Source organism: Delphinapterus leucas, chromosome 1 (genome assembly GCF_059928025.1).
Source record: "Delphinapterus leucas isolate spDelLeu-1000000601 "Yukka" chromosome 1, BTC_Dleu_Yukka2, whole genome shotgun sequence".
Classification (NCBI taxonomy): domain Eukaryota; kingdom Metazoa; phylum Chordata; class Mammalia; order Artiodactyla; family Monodontidae; genus Delphinapterus; species Delphinapterus leucas.
Genome location: NC_143129.1, coordinates 129,290,975 through 129,311,993, shown reverse-complemented (window position 1 = coordinate 129,311,993; position 21,019 = coordinate 129,290,975). Strand labels below are relative to the sequence as shown.

Here is a 21,019-nt window from a genome sequence, read left to right as displayed (position 1 = left end):
TAATCAAGTGATGAAGGTTAACATCCCCGGTGATGTCATAGGAATATCATGTATCCCTGACATGATGTGGTGAGAAGGGCACTTTTCCTCTGTGGTATTTGCTTTAAAAACCAACAACTCCAGTCTAATCACAAGAAAAACCAGACAAACTCAGAATGAGGGACATTCTAAAGTATAACCAGCCAGTACTCCTCATGACTGTCAAAAGTCATCAAAAGCAAGGGAAGAATGAAAAACTGTCAGACCAGAGGAGACTGGAGAAATGTGACAAAAAAGTGTAATATGGTATCCTGGATTAGAGTAATAGAAAAATGCTGATATTCAAACAAAATCTGGATTGTAAGTAACAGTAATACATGAATGTTGGTTTCTTAGTTTTGACAAAATCACAGGGTAATACACTAACCACGGTGGAAACTCGGTGGGAGTATATGGGAACTCTCCATACAACCTTTGCAACTTTCCTGTATATTTAAAGATATTTCAAAATAGTATGCCTGTCTACCAATCTACCTACCTATAAATGACTGAAATTAACACCTTCTTACTAAATCAGATTAAAAAACATCTGACCATTTTGGCTTAACATTTATCTTCTCAAACATGTTATTTGGTTGTTATTAGAGGTAATACTGAAATCTGCCATCAGACTTGGGGTTGAATCCCCATTATGCTACTCCTATGGCTCCCTTGGGCAAGTTTTTAATTTCCTTAAACTGTAATCTTCCTTTTTGTAAAACAGGGGATGATATACTATAGTATGTAAAGGTGACAGAAAGAATTAGCCTGCAAATCACTATTATATACCTTAAATTGTCTTTAAATTAAAACTCTCCACTGTTTTCCAGAAATAAAACTATTTCCAGTTCAGGAAAGCTATAATGCTATTTCTATTAAAAAACAAAACAAAACAACTAACGATTATGTCAAAATTGTTAGGTGGGGCAGAAGGGAGAAATTCCCTACCTTCTCACCAGCATCTACAACACTAGCTGTGGATGCCAAATATCAAGAAGACATGAGAGAGAAAAAAAAAAAAAAAATCAAAGATTAGTTTTACCTTGGTAAGCATGCCTAGAGATGGTCTTATGCTTGCTTGCTCTGAACTTGAACATTTGTTACCAGATACCAACCATTCAATGTTGTTTAGATGAAGGATTCTACATGGAAATTTAAGAACCCTTGGCAGTTAAAAGGGATACTTGTTGAATGCTATAAAGTGACAGTTTTAATGGAAGCACACTATGGCATGTTTTTTGCCACATGGAATAAGGTTATGTTCTGGTATAAAGTATTCAACTAATTTGGGTACTCTTCTGTTTAAAAGAGTCACAAAAATTGCTCAGTGCCCAAGGTTATAGTGATCATGGCTTTGGAATGTTTTAAACCAAGCATTCATATATAAAAATAAGGAGACCTTACATAAAGGGTAAGTGAATATAGGGAGTTTAAGATGCACAATCAAAAAACAAACCAGACTGTAAATAGCTTAAAAATGAACATTAAATCAGAGCTTAAAAATTCTAATTTATTTCTAACAAACACCACTTGATGCTCGACTCACAAGCTTTATTTACATTTGTCTACAGCATCATTTCCTTACGAAATGAACTAGTACAGCTTAGTTAAACCAAATAAAATCATAATCATTTGAATTGTCTGTAAGCTACTATCAGCTAAATTTATAACCTTGCATTTACTTATTAGTACAGCCAAAGTTTTAAATACAGAAAGCACAAGAATAAACCAACGATAACATGTAGAATCTATAAGATCATATGGGCAATTTAGAAGGTGGACTTTCAAGAAGTCTGAGGCACAATTACAAGAGAGTAAAGTTCTTGTGCAACCTACAGTAAATGCAGCAAAGAAAATTTTAAGACATAAAAAAAGCAGGGGAAGTTCATTGTAAAAATATTATCAAAATATTTCTACGTAAGCTATTTCGCTTTCATCTTCAGGTGAGTTGAAGAGAAAAATCACTCATTTCAAAATAAAAAAGCAAATATCATTTTGCTCTGTCTACTAAGTACCTTAAAACATTTTAATTTTTAGTTGCAGTAGACGTTAATATTATGGAAACACAAACAAAACCCCCACCCAAAACAAAAAATGTGGATACTGATCCCCATGACAAAAAGTTCCCAAGCACAACTGTCAACTTCCCTTAATATACTTACCTTGCATTGTCACTGAAGATACTGTTAAGAGAAACCATTTTTAAAACCAGAAGACAGAACAGAGCTCAAATGACCAGATTTTAATTTTGAGAAATAAACCTTGAAAGTATTTTAAGCCATAAGTAATTTCAAGTGAATAGGAACAATTATTTCTGCTTATGTCATGAGGAAATAAGCATTCATCTTTAACTCAGAAGAAAATTTTATGCAATGTGTTTAAAATTAAACATCTCAAAGCAAATGTTCACTTAAATTCACAATGTCTGTTGGTCTTTCACCCAAAGAGAAATATACTTCAAAAACTTTCTTCAATTTGTTCCTCATTAACTATGATTTAACTGTCTACCCTATAATGTGATAGCTAGATTTTTAAAGGATATCACACAAAGCTCCTAAAAATGTTAAACATTTTAAAGTAAGATGTTTTTCTCATCAACCATATTAGTAGAGATGAACTGTTTGGCATTCTTGCTCCAAATTACGTGTCAGAAAAGGAGAAATAAACACCTTTCTCCTCTCCAATTCACAAAACTTTTCTGTATTAAACTTGGTGGTGCAAAAAGTAAAACTGGATAAAAGAGAAACAATGATTCTAAGGCACCCTTAACGTAGGGAATATTAAAATAAAGAAATTTCCAGTTGACTGTTTTACAACTAGTTAATAAGAATCATTTCAACATAGGTTAACATAAACAGGTTGACTCCTTTCCCTGGATCAACATAAACAGATTGTTTCCAACTACTTTACCACAGTCTTGCTTCCATGCGCAAAGTCCAGACAAGCCTAGGTAATGCTCATATTTGGAGATGAGAAAAACAAGAGTTCAAATTAAAAAACAAAGTACTTTGTTATAGCTGAGATGGTTTTAAATGAAGCAAATGGTTGTAAATAACGAATGATAAACAAAGCATCTATTTTGGGACATTATGGCTTAAAATACCATTTACTTTTAATTTCACAAATAAACACAGCTGTATTGTTCTGAAAAGCAATGAAAGGCATGCACCTCTACTAGCAGATTTAGCACTTCTGACCAAGTAAGACACCAACTTCTTAAAAAATATGCTTCATGCACTGTACTGGACTTTTTTTTTTTTTTTAAGATGTAAATTTTAATTCATTATTTCTTTTTTGAACTTGAACGGGAACCAGAATGGGATGATCCAGAAGGTGACCTGTGGTGCCTGTAAGACATAATGGAGAAAGCAGGTAATCTGGTAAGCTGGAGCTGAATATCAGCATTTGTAAGACTTTGAGAATATGAAAAATTAAACCTCAATACACTGGTAAGAGGAATAATTAAAATCTGAGATATAAACTTATACACATAAAATTAACTAGTACTTAGACCTTGGATATGAGCCCAGTAGCAGTGCAATCATAATTTAAAAATCTCTCGATATAGCCACCTCTCAATTATTTAAGGTAATGAAAGAAAGCCTTGCAAAATTGTATAAAACTACAGATTAATACAACAAAGACATATAAACTTGGTGATGGCAGCGTGACTTAATCGTTCTCTGTGATACACTGTATATAATGTGGTAAGTCTATATGTAAAATAGATATAGCAAGGCTTCTGTGTATGCAAATATATATCCATAAATAATTATGTTTTGGAAATCTAGGTCACACAAGATGATTGTACAATTAGTTACAGGATTATATTCATGCAGCTAATATGAATAAGGCAATATATCAACCTGGGTAAAGTAGTGGTGTTCCGAGGGGTTGGCCCTGGGCTCAGGGTTGTTTAGTGTTTTCACCAATCACCTGGCTTATGGAATAGAGAACATGTTCATTAAGTTTAGATGACAACAAACTAGGGGGATTATATGTGGCTAAGATAAAAATTTGCAGACGTGGAAAAAAAGCAACAGAATGAGTTTCATTGAAGTATGGAGTAATTTTCTTACAAAGGAACAAATGCACAGAAATGAGACTACTTGTGTGTAACCTTAATATCTAAACTCCAAAATGGGAAGATGCAAAACCAGTCATTATGTACAAAGAGGGGTAATCCTAGCACTGAACACAGCAAAAATCAGATTTTATCTAATCCTTACTTTCACAAGCTGAAAGGATATAAAAATTTCCAAGATTATTAAGGAAGCCATTAAAATGACTATGTAGACATTGAGAACCAAGAGAAAAATAATAAATACGAATAATTAGCCTGCTGCAGAAAAGGCTGACAGATGACACACTTTCCCACTTTTAAAAATGTCAACACATATAAAGTAATCTAGTAAAGGTCTTTCTCTACAAAAAAAAGGATTTGGACTGAAAGATGAAAAATGTATTAGCTACAAGAACAATTTCCTTATAAAGGGCATGAAACAATAAATTGTTGTGGAAATGCATTTATACATATTTAAATTAGGACAGATTTCCAATGATCTGTAATAGTTAATTTTCTTATTAGATGCCCTAGAATCCTACGGTTTCTAATATTTAATGTAAAATCAAGAGCATAAATTAATACTGATAAAAATCAACCTCTAAATTATGTCAACACACACCTTCTGAATTAAAATCTTAAGAGACAGAAATAACCGAGAGTTGGCTATAATAATTATATATGAAAATAAAAATTTAAACAAAATGATCAAATAGTGGAAGAGAGTGGTTTGATCTTTTCTAAACAACCTGATCAAAGAACAAAGGATAAACAAAGTAATTATCTGTTTTTTGAAGTCCAAAGTTGAAAAGAATAATTTTAAGTGGGAATGAAGGAGATAATGAAAATCTAATCCTTTACTGAGAAGTTCAGTTACTCTATTAAACACACTTAAGAACACCCATTCTTATTTCTACAGAAACCCAAACCTTTCAGGTGACCGTGATCTTGTTCGTCTTTTTTTGCGATCACCAGATGAAGAAGATCTAGAACGACTTCTCTTTCTGTTCCTCTCAGGAGAAGATGATGAACTTGAGTAAGATCTTTTTCGTGGGGAAGAAGAGCCCCTGTGGGACCTGGAGCTGGATCTTCATTGATTGAGAAACAAATCAAACATTTCATTAAAAGAAGAAATCAGGCAGATGGTTTAGTTAATAGCTCCAAAAATAAACAAACAGAATTTATAACTATAAAAATTTTATAAGGAAGAATACTTACTGCTTACTCAACAGAAGACCTCTGGTTCAACCATGAAATAATTCTACTTAAACAATTTACTTTAATTTCATCACTTTAAAAAATTCTAAGTGCTCATTACTTACAATTAAAAACCAGCTTAATGTATTAAAGTAGAATTAAATACTTCTTTTAAAATTTAAGGCTTTCATTTTAAAGTATACATAAATAGCAAAGCTAACAGGTGGGCATTTGCATGACTTTATGTCTAGAAACTACATCCTTCCATTTGGGGAAAAAATATGTATCATACAACTTCCTGAGGAAAGTAAGCGTAACAATTTGCTGTGGAATTATGCAACTTATTAGTTAAGCTGCTGTAGAAAAAGCAGGGATAGGGGAACAAAACAAAATGACAAAGAACAGTAGCTATTAAATCGCTAAGTATTCAAAGGAAAATAAAATGAATAACTTTAAAACTTGATTTATATTAACAGTATTTATTTTTATGAAGGATTACTATCCATGAAGTATGAAGTGTTGACATTCACATGTTTCAGGCACAGGTAAATGCACAAATGTTTAAATACAATTTTTTTCTTCATTTACATATTTTGGTTGAAGTAATTTAGCTCAAACTTCCCAAAAAATTCACCTTTGGGCTTAAAATAAAATCAGAAAGCCCAAAAGGAGAATTCTTTGGAAAGTTATAAGCAATGAAAAAAATGTTTGTAAAGAATTATGAAGGCTGTTCTGTAAACCTTAATTAAAGTGCTTCCCAAAGGGAACTAGGACTTAAGGATCTTCACCTAAGAAGCACTCAGATAAAAGAAATGAAACATTGATAATACATAATAACAATGATCTCACTTGCTCTCTATTTTGTATTGGCTTAATACAAGTGTGCATATCATTCTTTTCTCCTTAATGTTCTCAAATTACAGTTGCCCTCTAATGCTACAGATTGGCTCTAAAATAAGCTATTAAGCAATTATTTTTACCAAAATAGCTACCACTACACTTCAGTGTAGTTCCACACAAGAGGAATTTTCGTTGTTCTCTTATTCATGTTAGCTGCCTTTAATAGATAAACAAATTAAATTAAAAAGAAAGGCAGTATATTTTGACCAAGACTAGAAAAAACTTCAAGAGACTAAAAACTAGTTTCTTACTTGCTTCTCTACAAATTTTTTTCCCTCTGCAGGTCTAACTAAATGCAACCTGAAGTTAACAAGAATGCTTACTTTAAGATCACATCCTACTTAGACTAACCAACCAAACTTCTTGATTTAATTTGTGGAATTTAAGAAGTGTCTATATTTCTTACATACTATACATACTGTGTACAATATTCTGTGTTATATTACAGATAAATGAAAATAAAACCCTCCAGAAACTTCATCTAATATAAATGACAAAATTGTTTCTATAAATATTGAAACAATTGCCATGCAAAACAAAATTTGTTTTGAGGCAGTTCTTTTTCTTCCTTTTAAAATATGGAGTAAACTGTTTATTTCCATATCTCAATTTATTTTAACTACTACTGCAAAATAACTTTAATGAACAGACATTTGGTGATAAGACTTGGCTCCATCTTCCTACTTCATCACAGTTTAGCACAAAAATAGCAAACCTTGCATAATGCAAAATAACCATGTTAATTCAATCATGGGAATGTCTTGGCACACTGCTGGCAATGGAAACGTCTCACGGTGAGAAAATTAAGCTGAGGCAAGTGCATTAGTTTTCTAATGCTAAAATAAAATTGACAAGTAGAAGCAAAATAAGAGGAAAAAAAGCAACGCCTTCTGCAGCCTTTAAATATTTTTTCTCTCTGCTTTACAGAGAGAAGCTACCTCATTCACCTTGATTTCGACCCACGAGATCTCGAACGTTCTCTGGAACTGGAACGAGATCTTGACTGCGAACTGGAAGAACTTCTTGAACGGGACCTGGAACAACATGGAAGGATTTTTTTTTTCCAGGACCATTTAATTAAGCTTTGTGATACGAACACTGAAAGAAAAATATGTATTAGAATTCATTTTCATATAGTAAGAATACTATTTGGGACATATATTTTCAAAATACAGTATTTTAAGGTTTATTTTAAACTTTTATTCTGTATTAATACTTATGTCAAAACTTAAGGTAATAATTTTTGAAAATAATCAACTACTACTTTCCAAGTTTGACAAAACTTCTCTAAAAATCATTCGAGATTGTACAAATAAAAACGTTCAGCATTATCACTTTATTAACACTGAATACTTTATATGTTCACAAATATTTAAAAGTATCCCGGGGCTTACACATCCAGGAATACTGGATGTTGCAGTTTATATTTAACTTCTGTGAAATATTTCCATCAATTTCCCTTTTCCAATTTAAAAATCCTTCTATTTTCTTAGTCACTATCTAGCATAAAGCTTAAATGTTGATATGTGTACATTTTTAAATCCACAGGTTTTTCTGTTTACTCAAAGGTTAGAGAATTAAAGAGAAACTACATTGACAATCCTGTCACTGTTTTACGTAATTATATTACTGAAAAATGACATAGGGGAGATATGGTCCATTTGAATTTAAAAAATTAGAAATGAAATAAATTTCATTTAATTTATACACTTAATTTGTCCCTGAAAATAATAATCTGCAGAAAAACAATAATTTTTACCTTAAAATTATCTTTATAATCACTCTTTTAAGTTTTCAGCCTTTACAGTACTCAATTAACAATTATCTAATTATTAATTACTCAATTAGCTAATATTTTATTCCCCAATACAGTTAAAATTCATTGCACATAGTTTCACTTAACTAAATAGTTCTTCAAGGGAAGATTGCTTACATAAGGTATTGCTTTTTCTCAACCAAAACTTCATTTTTATTGTCGATTGCACAATGAGGGACTCTTCAATTAAAACTTTACATTACTAACAAAAAAATATTCAAGTACAACACAAATTAAATCTTCTGATTTATTCCTGGACAGCTCTAAAGTATAAGCATTAAGATAATAGAATACAGATGAATTTGCTTCTTTATTCAGAACACATATACCAAATAAAACACTGTGTAGTAAGCAACAACTTAAATGCCTAGAAAATTTTTGTACTAGTGTTTAAAATCATCAGTGGAAATATAAATCTTCACTTTATTTACGTTAAAATTTCTAAATGTAAACCATCTCCTTAGATAACTCAGTATCACTATATATAATGATTTAATTGAATTTTTAAAGTCTATTTTAATAAAAGGCATGGTGTTAAAATGGAACTAAGGAAGTTTCATATTAAAATTTTGTATTTCTGAAAATACTGGACAATAACTTCATGGCACTAAGACAGAAAAAATTATCTTATAAAAGATGACTTGAATGAAAACTCTGAAATAAAAGGAAAGCTTATTTAGTCAAGAAAAACAAAATTTATAAGTAAAGAAGTTAGATACTGACATTTTGACTGGTGTTACCCTTGACCTGTACCCGTTTACCTGGACCTAGACCTTGAACTGGAGGGGGAGGATGAGCGTGATGAAGATCGTGAATGTGAAGACCGAGACTTTGAGCGACTTCGTCTATTAGATTTCTTTTTATTACTATCTTCTTCTTCACTGGCATCAAGATTATACTTTGAGAGATCAGCATCATCTTCATCCTCATCCTAATGAAAACTCAGAGTCAATTATATTTAGACATTTAGATATCCATGCTATCTAGGAATGAACAGTTCTGTGTACTGGACATCTCCATATGGATTTATTATATAGCTAACACCTCAGCAAATTCATTCTCAGTCCTGAAATCTGACTACTACATTCCTCATCTCAGCTAAAGAGACTTAATGACTGTCTCAGACAGTTAAAGAAGTAAATGTAGAAGTCATACTCATTTTCTTTTTCATCACAATGTATTTCCAAATGAGCTGTCAAGAATTTTCAGTTTTACTCCCTTAAAAGTTCTTGAATCCAGCTCCCTCAGTCTTAGTTCAGAACTTCATTCTTTAGTATACTACCATAAGCTTTTAGGTAGTCTCCCTAACTGCGAATCCATTCTGCCTCCCAAGTATCTCAATATGTTGACAGTCATCACTCTAAAACACAGATCAGATAAATATACCTTATTTGTTTTGTTTTTAAAGCTTGTTTTGCATTGATTTGTTCAGCTACATTCAAGGGCATCCTATGCTCAGTCCCCAAAGTACCCTTAATCTGGATCTATTCATCCATAAAATTTTACACTCAGGCCCCACAGAAAAAACATCACCAGACCTAATGTGGCTGCTGACCCCTCCATTACATTCTTCCCTCTGCTCTAACCACACTAGCCTATGTATGATTTTTTGGATGGTGCTGGATTGTTTCCTGCTAGGGGAAACTTTATTTGCTGTCCTCCCTGCCTTAAAAGTGCTCCGACCCCAGCTCTTACAGCAGGCTCCTTCATATCATTCTGTCACTCAAATTTCAGCTCAAATTCCACTGCCTCAGAAATCCCCCAACCACTAAAACCAAAGTAGCTCTTCTAATGCTCTGCTATCATAACATGTGTCTACACCACAGTATTGCTATTTAAATTATCTTTCATTTATGCCCTTCCCCCTCTGGAATTTAAGTTCCCTTAAGAGAAGGGTGGTTGTGTCTCAGTCACTTTGTATCTCCGGAGTCAGAATAATGCTTGGCAGAGCAGAAGCTCAAAATCTTTGTGAAAACAAATGATTACATTGGAGAACACATCTTCACCATGGGCCAAAGGTTGTCAAAGACATTCACATGTTATCCCATAGCCTGAATAAGACAAAGGGGAAATATAAGGAAATAATTTACCTCATCTAATTTATATTTAGAAAGATCTTCATCCTCATCCTCTTCTTCTCCCTCAGATTCTTTATCTTCAACTTCCTTTAAAATAGATGCAGGACCAACTGCCTTCCCTCTGTATTTTTTCTTTTTACGTCCAAACTATAGAAAAAGTTTCATAATACTTCTGTTAGCTGAAACTGTTAAAATAAATACTTTTTTTCAAAGAAATTACTTTTATATATTTAGGTTAATATACATTTTTATGTTGGTTAACATACATTTTTACGTCAATTATATGTTTTAAGTCCATTAGGATTTCCTACAAAATGGTAAGCTGCTGTAAAAGACTCAAAGTGTACTTAAAAAATGAGATACATTTAATATTTTCCTTTTGCAAGGTATTTTCTAACATGTTTCTCTAAGCTGCTTTCAACCTGCACACTAATGTATAGCTTACCTCATCATATTCACCATCAGATTCTTCTCTTTCTATATATTCAACATTTTCTCTTTCATTAAAACCACCACCATATCCTAAAAAAGGGGGGGCATATACTGTTATAACAATTCATCAAAGTAACAAAAACATGTCAGAATCACTTACAAGCAATAGAAAAAAAGAAAATCTTATCAAAGACATTTGTCTATCCCTTTAATAAATTACTGGTCTAAAAAAAAAAAAACCACCAAATCACTATAGAGAAGTCTCAAAGTTATATACCATAGCTGGAAAAGTCCCGTGGCTACACTTACAGCTCTTCTCAATTTCAAAATGTCCTATATGATTTTAGTAATGCATGGAATATATGAGTGGAAAACAGCTCCTTAAACCTCTGCTATAACCAACTTTTAAAAGGACTTTCCTCTGTAGCTTATCCTAATTCTTCGGGAGAAGTGGGTTCAATAAGAACCAACTAACAAATTTTACTGTTTACTAGTTGAAAATGGTCTGAAATCTTTTGATAACTGAAATTTTGCTGGGCTAAAATGTAGCTAGAGCTTGGAAAATTTTTAATTATATAGACAAATATAATGACACAATAAAGGACATCCAAATTGGTTTTAAATACAGTTAAAAGTCACTCAGGTTTTCTGAAGAAGTCAGTAACTTCCCAACTGAAAATACGCTATTAAAAAGCAATCAGGATCAGCAAACCATTACTGTTTGCTGTCACAACTAACATCTACAATTCAGACTGACAGATGGAGATGTGGTTAAAAGTAACATAATCTAACTACCTCATATTTCAGAACAGTACCAGCACACAGAGTGATTCCTGGATTTAATGAACCAGCAAAACGTTAAATAAACTTATAGATAAAAAAGTATTTTTTAAAAATTCAAGATTTGTGACTTTAAATCTGTCAATCACAGACATTAAAAAAAAAAACCTCATCAATTACCCTCTCATTTCATAAAAGAGCCACAAACAAATAGTAGAGAGCATGTAATTGCCCCAACAAAATAATGTAATAAAATTAACTTTCTTAAGAAAAAAAATCACATTAATACAAAATCCTTCCTTTCTTCACTGTACTTTGTACCAGTGAAAACTGCAATGTATCAGTGTTTATCCTTGGATATCACTTTATATCATCCCTTTTTTCCTCCTCCTCCTCCCTTGTTCTGGAGGCTAAATAGACTCCAACTGTAATACACAAGAATTTCCTTTTGTTTTTATGAATATGATACAAAACTGAAAAGTGTCTTAAATACCAATAACAACTTTTCCTTAGTAAACTCTTGGCTCTAGTTTTTCAGAGTATCAAATATAAAGAAACAGAAACAAGTACAACTGGGTATATATTCACCTCAAAACAGCTCAAATTTAATGTTAATTCTGGAATATAAACACTATAGAAAGTTATAATTCAACAATACAACTTCCTGTCTCTACATATATGTTTAATATTATATCAGTATGTCCTGAGACTAAGGTACAAGTTGTTTGATAAACAAATTGTAAGAGATGACTAATAGTAAAGACCTAAACCTCAAAATACTTTGAAGTTGGTGAAAAATTAAGACAAAAAAAATCACGGGATCTAGATGGAAAATGATTCACATAAGAAAAAAAAAGAAAAAATACGATACAACAGAATGATTGTTTTTAAGGCCAGTGCAGAAAAATGCCTGATAAACTGGACTATTTATTTGTGGAAATGTGAACATATTAAAACAATCCTATATTAAAATCCTATTTAAAAGGCTTTTAGTAGAGTCTTTGTTTAGTCAGTAATCTAAAGCTAAAAAATGGTATGGCAAATATGGGGAGCTAAAGAATCAATTATACCAAGATTTAGAAAGTGAACTGTAACTCATATAGGTAGATTTTGCATAGGTATGTAAGTAAAATTACTTTAAAGTGAGTTTGATAGCAAATACAAAGCTATTTTCATGTTCACTCACATAGGCCATAAAAAAGAACCTAAACAATCTGCTAACAATAAAGAGATTATTAAGATATGCTGTTTGAACCCATACAACAAATACACCTCACAAACTCTTTCCCTATACGTGAAAATATAGCTCTATCATAAAAAAAACTTCAGTATCATTTCTACTGAGTAATAAGTGAGTTAGAGGAATAACTGGCTTATTTATGTGTGTTTCCTTCATTCTACTGGTTTGAACCTCTTCAGGGAATATTGTAAAAATTGGTCTTCTTGCTTCCACTCTTGCCACTCCTACCTCCTAATTCTTTTTCCATAAACCAGTAATGTTTAAAGAAAATTAGATGTGTCACTCCCTGCTAAAAATCCTTCAGTTACTTCCCATTATATTTAGAATAAAATAAAACTCCTTACCATGATTTACATGGCCTTTGCCTATTTCTGAAGTGATTTCTGGAGCTCCTAGGAATTCATCCAATATGCTAAATTCTTTCAAGTCTCAGGGCCTGATTCACACAAACTGTTTGTTCTTGCTTACAGTGATCTCTCAACTTGCTACTTTCACTTCTTAGCTTAAACATTGCTCTCTCAAAGAAGACTTCATTAATCCTTGCCTTTGCATGTCTATTTTGCTCACTCAAGTATCCCCAGCGCATGCCCAATGGCCAAAAAATACTTCTTCAATATATTAGTATAGGAAATGCCACAATTCTGGTACCATTTAAAGAATGAGTTTTGCTTTTTTTTTTTAAAGCCTTTATAATACAATTTAGATGACACAAGCAACCAAGAACCTCTGTATGCTTTTAGCAAGTGTTAAAATAAAAATCATATCTTAAAATTTGTCTCAAAAAATGAAAAATATGAGCAAGGACCAGTAAAGGATCAAACACAGATTTAAAACTGGCCTGAATTAGGGTTGTGACAATGGAAATGAGAGAAAAGGGGATGAATATAACATGTAATTCAAAGGAAGAACTGATACACTAACTTGAAAATTCTATGATTCTGTATTTTGATTAATTAGTAAACAGAACAAATAGTAAAGAGAAACTAGACAGCAACAGTACGTATTAGCTCACATCTTCAACAGTGACCAGCAAAAGACAACTACTTATATATGGGGAGATGGGAAAGAGTCAAGACACCGGAATGACAGAAAAAAGATAATGAGTAAAGGAAAGTGAGGTTATCAAACAAACTTTGACAACTTCAGTTGTTAGACTACAGCTCTTGCATTAGTAAAACTTTTAAAGGAGTCACAAAATAGGTCAAAGAGAATGTGAATAAATAAAAAGCTTTTAGGAATTACAATTTTTAAAACTGTTAAAAGATTTTGGACTTTATCCTAAAAGCAATCAAAACGGTTTTACACAAATGGAGTTTTTAGTTTGGAAAAAAAAACCCTGGCTGCAACTGAGCAGGAGGGGAGTATGTACAGACACCAACAAGATGGCTCTTTTTCCAAGAAACAGGATATAGTGGTATCTCTGCCCAGGGTAATGATGGAAAAGACTTTTGGGGTACAGGAGAGGTGAAGGAGTTATTAAGAAGGACACCTAAGTTTCTGGTTTATGTAACAAGCATATGGTGGGTGGTACTAATCATGAGAAAGAGATCACTAAAAGAGGGCCACGTCCTGGGGGAAAATCATGAATTCAGTTTGGATATAATGAGTTTGACATTTACATGGTGATGCTGAATAGGCAGCTGAATATACAGGTCAAAGAAGTCTGAGCTAGAGACATAAATTTGGTTCTCATTGGTGTGCCAATGCTCACTTAAACTTAGGGCTTAGAAGAAAATGCCTAGAAAATATAGAGCAAAAAAGAGAGCTCAGGAATTGGACCCTGAAGAACCCCAACATTCTGCGGCCACGAAAATAAAACCAAAAAGGAGACAGAATAAACAACCAGAGGGGTGTGGGGGGGATAGATTAAAAATACAGGGGAAAAAATGTAAACCTTAAAGAGGTGAGGTAAGGGAAGGAAAAAAAGGGAGACCCTTATTTAAAAGGTCTTAGTCTATACAGAGCATGGAATTGTCTAAAGTCAGAGAGGAAAATAAAACAGGGAAATAGTTTACTAAGTCTAGGTCTGACAAGGTCTATATATAGAATGGAGCCTTTGATGGTACAAGTTGCTGAATGACAAAATCAGATGTGAAATACACTGATAATGTGGTTGCACTAACTGATGATAATGGGAAAACTATATTCTATTTAGCAAATATTTTCACCCCACCACTGACAACACACAGAGCCAATGATAGGTTATTATTTAGGCCAATGATTACCAAACACTATCTGAATCACCTGCAGATTTTTGGGACTCACCCGGAAAGAGCTTTGATAGTACTGTTTTGGAATCTGGAGTTGTAGAGTTTCTCAAATGATTCTAATGTATAGCCAAATTTGGTAATTATTGCCTAAACTTTAGACAATTACTTTAAATGGTGCCCCATGCTCTTTTTTGTCATACTAGGATATCAAATGAATTAAAAAAATGGTACTACCCTATCATTACTAATAACAAACATTTAGACCAGCAGAGGAAAGAGTGAGGAATAAAGCATTTCTAAAACTAAATGTCGACTACGTGTAAGGATAAGGCCTCCTGATGCTGTACTTTGTAAATTGTGAAATTATCCAACAAAAGATGACTTTGTGGATGAGGGGAAAAAAAACAAGGTAAAAAAATATAAGGGCAGGGACTTCCCTGCTAGCGCAGTGGTTAAGAATCTGCCTGCCAATGCAGGGGACACAGGTTTGATCCCTGATCCAGGAAGATCTCACATGCTGAGCAACTGAGCCCATGCGCCACAACTACTGAGCCTGCGCTCTAGAGCCCGTGAGCCACGACTACTGAGACCATGCTCTGCAACTACTGAAGCTTGCACACTCTAGGGCCTGCGTGCAGCAAGCACTGAGCCTATGCTCAGCAACTACTGAAGCCTGCGTGCCTAGAGCCTGTGCTCTGCAACAAGAGAAGCCACCGCAGTGAGAAGCCCATGCGCCGCAACAAGAGTAGCCCCCGCTCGCCGCAACTAGAGAAAGCCCACATGCAGCAACAAAGACCCAACGTGGCGGCCCCCCCTCGCAAAAAAAGGGCAGAATAAACAATCTTCATTTACTGTCCTCTTATGAAGTGGTACAATTATTAATTTCAATGTTTAGTTCTTTTAAAATCATTTAGTTGGACTGCATTTGAATATTACCTGTTCTTTCTTCCAGCTTAGCATACTTTGGAGTATTACACATGTTACACTCTGATCTTCTGGCCCAATTAACATTACTGCAACTTTAAAAGTGAAAAATATCAAATTAGTAGACTATAAGACAAATAGTAAATTTTTAAAATTTTAAAATAAAAAGTAGAGTGAACTATCATAAAGGAATGTGTACTAAGGATGCTACAAAGAAAATGTACCAATGTACGCATTCTGGAGAGAGTATGGTTCCAACAGACTGAACTACTTAAGCAGAGAAGCGAAACCTATACAGCATGAAGACTGCCTTTGTCATTTTATGAGAAATCAATGACAAATTATATCTATAGAGAGTCTGTCATCATAGGGGGGAAAAGATACCACTTTAAACGAAAGGTTCTACTAATTTCCCAGTCTCCAAATTCACCTCAAGAGTGAGGTTGTACCTTCCAAATAATGTTAAAAAAATTTTGTTTTGCAGAATCAGTTCAAGCACTGGATCCCAAATTCAGCAACTAATCTTGCTGGAAAGTTATCTAATACTAACTTAGTATCTGTAAGACCAGAAATTTGTGTAAGACCCTCTTCTGATTCAGTCTCCTTTCATGTGTATTTGATTCATCTGCTTAACAGAAAAGATGGATATTGGAAAAATCAATACAGCATGTGAAAACCAGAAATATTAAGAAACCTACCTAATTAGGAATAATTATCTACGGTATGCAACTTATGATTCTAAAATTACTGTGCAAACAGGAAAAATAAATTTTGTGGTATATTTCACATTAATGGGCTAAAAGTTCTTGAGATTTTTTTAACAGAAATAGGTTTTAGTGCTTTTAAATACCCTTCCCTCTTTTTTTTTTTTTTTTGAATGTTAGCTCACCTTAAGAATCTGTTTACTGGTATACATAATTCATCTTAGTAACAACTAATATTACCATTAAAAAATAGAATTTAGAAGTTCTTTAAACTATGTCAGATATATACTTAATAATAATAAACAGACCTTTAATTTAAAGGTTACTTTGGCTTGTCAATGTGACTAGTAAGAGTAGGTAATATTAACAAGTAGTGGCTAGATATATTATTATGGGAAAAAGTGAGGACGATAATTTGAAACACATACGTTTTACACTGCCAGTCATTAGCACTAAACAAGCCTCGGCTCTTTTCTGCAAGTGTCTTTCCTATTTCAGTGCCTCCAGCTTTCATCATCTTAGCCTCAGTTGTTTTCTCTGAAGAATAGAAAAATGAAGTATGAATCTGGGAAAATAAAGAAATGATCTGTATACACAGTCTTAAAGGAAGCTTCCTTAAATGCTTACCTCGACCACATCTATTACAGCTAGTTCTTCTAGCAAAGTTTACATTTCCACATCTGAAAATAAAGTAAAAAATATTTATACAGACATCTACTAAACTTATATAATTTAAAAAATCTTATTACACAACTTTTTAATGTGTCCTCCCTATATACCTGGGTCCAGAACTTCTACCACCATCTCTTTTCATGTTAATGTCAATGTTAACAAAAAAAACCCCAAAAACCAACCCTCACAATTTAGGTGGAAAAAATACAAGATTTGAAGTCACAAGTCGTGGATAAGAAACTCCAATCTTTCACTTACCAATTATGTGATCCTGGTAAGTCACTGAGGATCTCTGTGCCTCAGTGTCCTATTAGCACATATCGTTAATTATAATGAAATCCCCTCACAAAGCTTAAGTGAGATGTGAGTCCACTTGAACAATTACTGATGAAGCACCGGCGGTTCAAAAACACTTTAAAGTAATTCTTCGTATAGAAAATAAGATTATACAATAAGAATTATAAGAAATACAAAATCCTAAGGGTGAACCAAGGGGGAGAAAATGAGTTAAGTCAGATACGGCTTCACAGATTTTAATAAAATAGGAGGTGGAATGGTAAAAAACAAAGGGAGATAGGTTATACGGACTAAAAATATAAATAGGTTCAATAATTAAAAGAAAACTGAGTTTTGGGGGATATTTATCAACCTCTGAAACCTGGCTGAAAAACTACAACCAATAATCTCAATACATCAAGTAACCTATCACTTTATACTGATATTTAATGAACGAAAACAAAAAACTTACTGGGTTCACTAACATGGTCTTCACAGTGCATCTGCATGTCAGTAAAAGCATGCTAAGTGCTCTGAATAACATGTACAGATTAAATTTTAAAATGCTGATTATTTCTTAGGTGTTATACTAGCATGAAATAAAGTTGTGAAATATAGAATGGACACTAAACTGAAGCACTCCAATTAATTTTTAGGTTGTTTTTCCCCCCAAAGAATATCTTTATGACTCCAATAAGCATTAAAAATATATTCCGAAAATGTTTTCTGGATTTATACACATTGTAGAAGTTACCCTGTTCATATATCTGTAACTGAGTTGAAATGCACTCTTACAAAAACCTACCTCAAATATTTGAGTATACTGTCATTAATGACACTGTCAAAAGCACATTATTCTACAAGTAACCAACAACACAAAAGTCACTTGTTTGTTCTATTCAAAATGGTTAGACTTGAGACCCTTCAAGTCATCTTAATCTTTATGCAATCGAGAGCCATCAATTTTTTATGTAAAAAAACATGATGTTTCACTTAAACTGCTTAAAATATGAATAGAAGACAAATGCTGGGGAAATAAGGACTTATTCTCCTTTGACATTTGATTTTAAAACTACTATCCATAGCTATCAATCAGTATTTGCTTCATTTTATTGCTCTACACATACAGTCTATGTTATATCCCTGTAAGAGAGCTCTTCCACCCTAGGTTTTTTTTTTTTTTTTTTTAAGCAAAGTTAAATAACCTATTTAAAGTTCCATGATCTGTAAGCAATAGGACTGGAATTAAACCTAGGTTTATTTGCTTCAAAGCTTTTACTCTTTACTACCATGAACTCCACATGCTATCTGTGGCTAGCTTAGAGACAAGAAATCAAATGTTTTTTTTGGAACGAGTTGTGCATTCCATTTTTCTGACAATTACCTTCCGGAGTAATTTTCGTATTTCTCCAAATAGGCAGACCTACTTGAGGACCCGTCAATAAAATAGTACTAACAATTTAATAGAGCACACTGGTTTCAGCAGAGTTACTAAACACGTGCTTCTTTGAAGCAGGCATTCTCCAGGGCTGAGCAGGCAAAAACACAGGCCTCATGTGTTTCGGCTCTAACGAGGCGAAAGGTCCAATTTTTGTGGGGTGATTAAAGGTCATTAAAAGAAAAATCAGAATGTCCCCAACCAAAAGAGGACAGTGTTCGGGAGGAAAAAGTATCAACAGTAAGGAAAGTTTAAATTGGAGAAAAAAAAAAAAAAAGGTGAATTATGAGAAGCAAAAACATGAGTTCAAGAAACGAACGCTTTCCGCGAACAAGAGTCAAGTTCTGCAGGGAAAAGTCACGTGGGGGAGATCAGACACCGAGGTGGCCACGGTTAGGGAGATATCCTTACCGCTGAAACTTGGCGGGGGGTGGAGTGTGGGGCAAAAGGGCGGCCATCTCGTTCCCGAAAATGACGGGCTGACTTGGAGAGACATGATCTAGAAGACGCTGGAGACATACTCAAAACAAAGGCTCCCGAAAGACCTCATAGTGAGGAGACTAAGAGCCTCCTTCCCGCCCGGGAGCCGGCAATTCGCCGCCTCCACCCGGCTGGTAGTACCAGAGACCGTAAAAACGGAAGATGCCCAGTCGACTCGAGAAAGCCTCTACCGATCAACCCCGCTCCAATTCGGGACCCTTCATAAACTCACTTTTTGTCAGGGCAAATCCAGTCACCGTCACTGACTCGGAAATTCTTGGTCGACATCTTGGACACCGCCACCACAGCCACCCGCAGCTGCGTCTTCACAGGAGGAAGCGGGCCGGGGACTTTGGGCACTCCGGGGCTGTCCCCACGCTGCCTGACTCCTTCCCATCACTGCGACAGGGTTTGACAGTGAGAACACTCGGCCTGGATTGAGTTTGAACGTTATTTTCCAGAAAAAGATGCCTGTGAGATTTTTTCCTAGCCGAAAGACTTACAATGCAAATAAATTCTCTGAGCTAAACTAACAGGCGCCGCCGGGACAGCCTAGGAGGGAGGCCTCCGTGGCACTAGAAGCCTCGGAGAGCCCCCTACAGGCGGGAGGACCCGAAAGGAAAGTACTTCTGCTCAGATGGGCGGAGTTAGGGAGGCGGGGGCGGAAGTGACGGTGATGTGCTGGCAAAGGCGGGTTGCTGTTCCTGCATTAAGAGGGTGAGGTGAAGTGGGTTCTTCGTGTTTCTGAAGAAGTTATTTTAATAAAGGCTCGAGAACTCTGTTCTGTCACCATGGACACTGGATGCCGTTTAAACACTTATTTTTGGGGGGTACGTAAATAGGTATACCAGATAAGCATTGTACACGTGGAAACCAACCAGCAATTTTGGAACTAGGATATTGCCAGTATTGTTAAAATTACCTGTCTTTTCCCATTCCATTCCCTTGCTTTCCTCCAGAGGTAACACTCTCGTGTATTTTGGGTTTATTCCCTTGCTTTTAAAAATTTAGTTTGTGTACATGTATGTTAACTTTTTGATAAACGGTTGAGCTTTACAAGGATAGTTTATTGTTATGTAATCGCCTGCAACTTTTTTTCGTTTAGCAATGTGCTTTTAAATCATCCTAGGTTGTTGCATACATTTGTATATAGCTGTACTTAATTTTACTGCTCTACACTGGTAATGTTACTTTGTGTGGCAGTTTATCCCTTCTGGCTTTGTCATTAATTCGGATACAAAAATGCAAGAATTTTTCTAGAGTACAGCATATATCTAGAGACAATGTCTTCATCTACTCTAATTGTAACTGCTTTGAAGTCTTCGGTAATTGTAACATCTTGGTTATCTAGCAGTTGGTAGCTAACATCTTGGTTATCTAGCAGTTGGTAGCTGTTGATTTTTCCTTAAAAGCTGACCATATTTTTCCAGTTCTTTATATATTGAGAAATTGTGATCCCCCGCCCCTCTGCCGCGCATCTTTGGGGATCTTAGTTTCCCAACCAGGGATTGAACTCAGGCCCTTGACAGTGAAAGTGCAGAGTCCTAACCACTGGGCTGCCAGGGAATTCCCGAGTAATTGTGATTTTTCTCCAAGACATTTTGATTTTATGTTGCATAGACTCTGGGTCTTGATAAAAGTCTTTGGGGAATGTTGATTTTTGTTTTGTTTTGTTTTAGGAGGCCGTCAATTCAGTTCGGTTCCTATCTCAAGTTGAGTCCCACTTGTGGGTGCTGGTTCCATATCAGTTCAGTTTTCAAAGGTTTTGTTGTGCTCTTTGAGTCTGTTGTA

General features: G+C 34.4%; 1 protein-coding gene across 3 annotated transcripts; it reads right to left on the bottom strand.

Moving 5' to 3' along the window:
• Positions 1-1,554: 1,554 nt before the first annotated feature.
• Positions 1,555-19,565, bottom strand: ZRANB2 (zinc finger RANBP2-type containing 2). 3 transcript variants are annotated; one of them, XM_022581096.3, is made up of 11 exons: positions 19,461-19,565; positions 16,990-17,042; positions 16,791-16,899; positions 15,671-15,753; positions 10,518-10,594; positions 10,085-10,219; positions 8,756-8,925; positions 7,126-7,212; positions 5,011-5,169; positions 3,885-3,958; positions 1,555-3,365 (listed from the first exon to the last, which is right to left on the bottom strand). In XM_022581096.3, exons 1-10 carry the CDS (start codon positions 19,514-19,516, stop codon positions 3,925-3,927), a joined length of 963 nt encoding a protein of 320 aa, XP_022436804.1. In that variant the 5' UTR covers positions 19,517-19,565; the 3' UTR covers positions 1,555-3,365; positions 3,885-3,924. The 3 variants fall into 3 exon arrangements, with proteins under 3 accessions (XP_022436804.1, XP_022436805.1, XP_022436803.1); XM_022581097.2 differs by having other exon boundaries at positions 1,555-3,958; XM_022581095.3 differs by lacking the exon at positions 3,885-3,958.
• Positions 19,566-21,019: the final 1,454 nt, after the last annotated feature.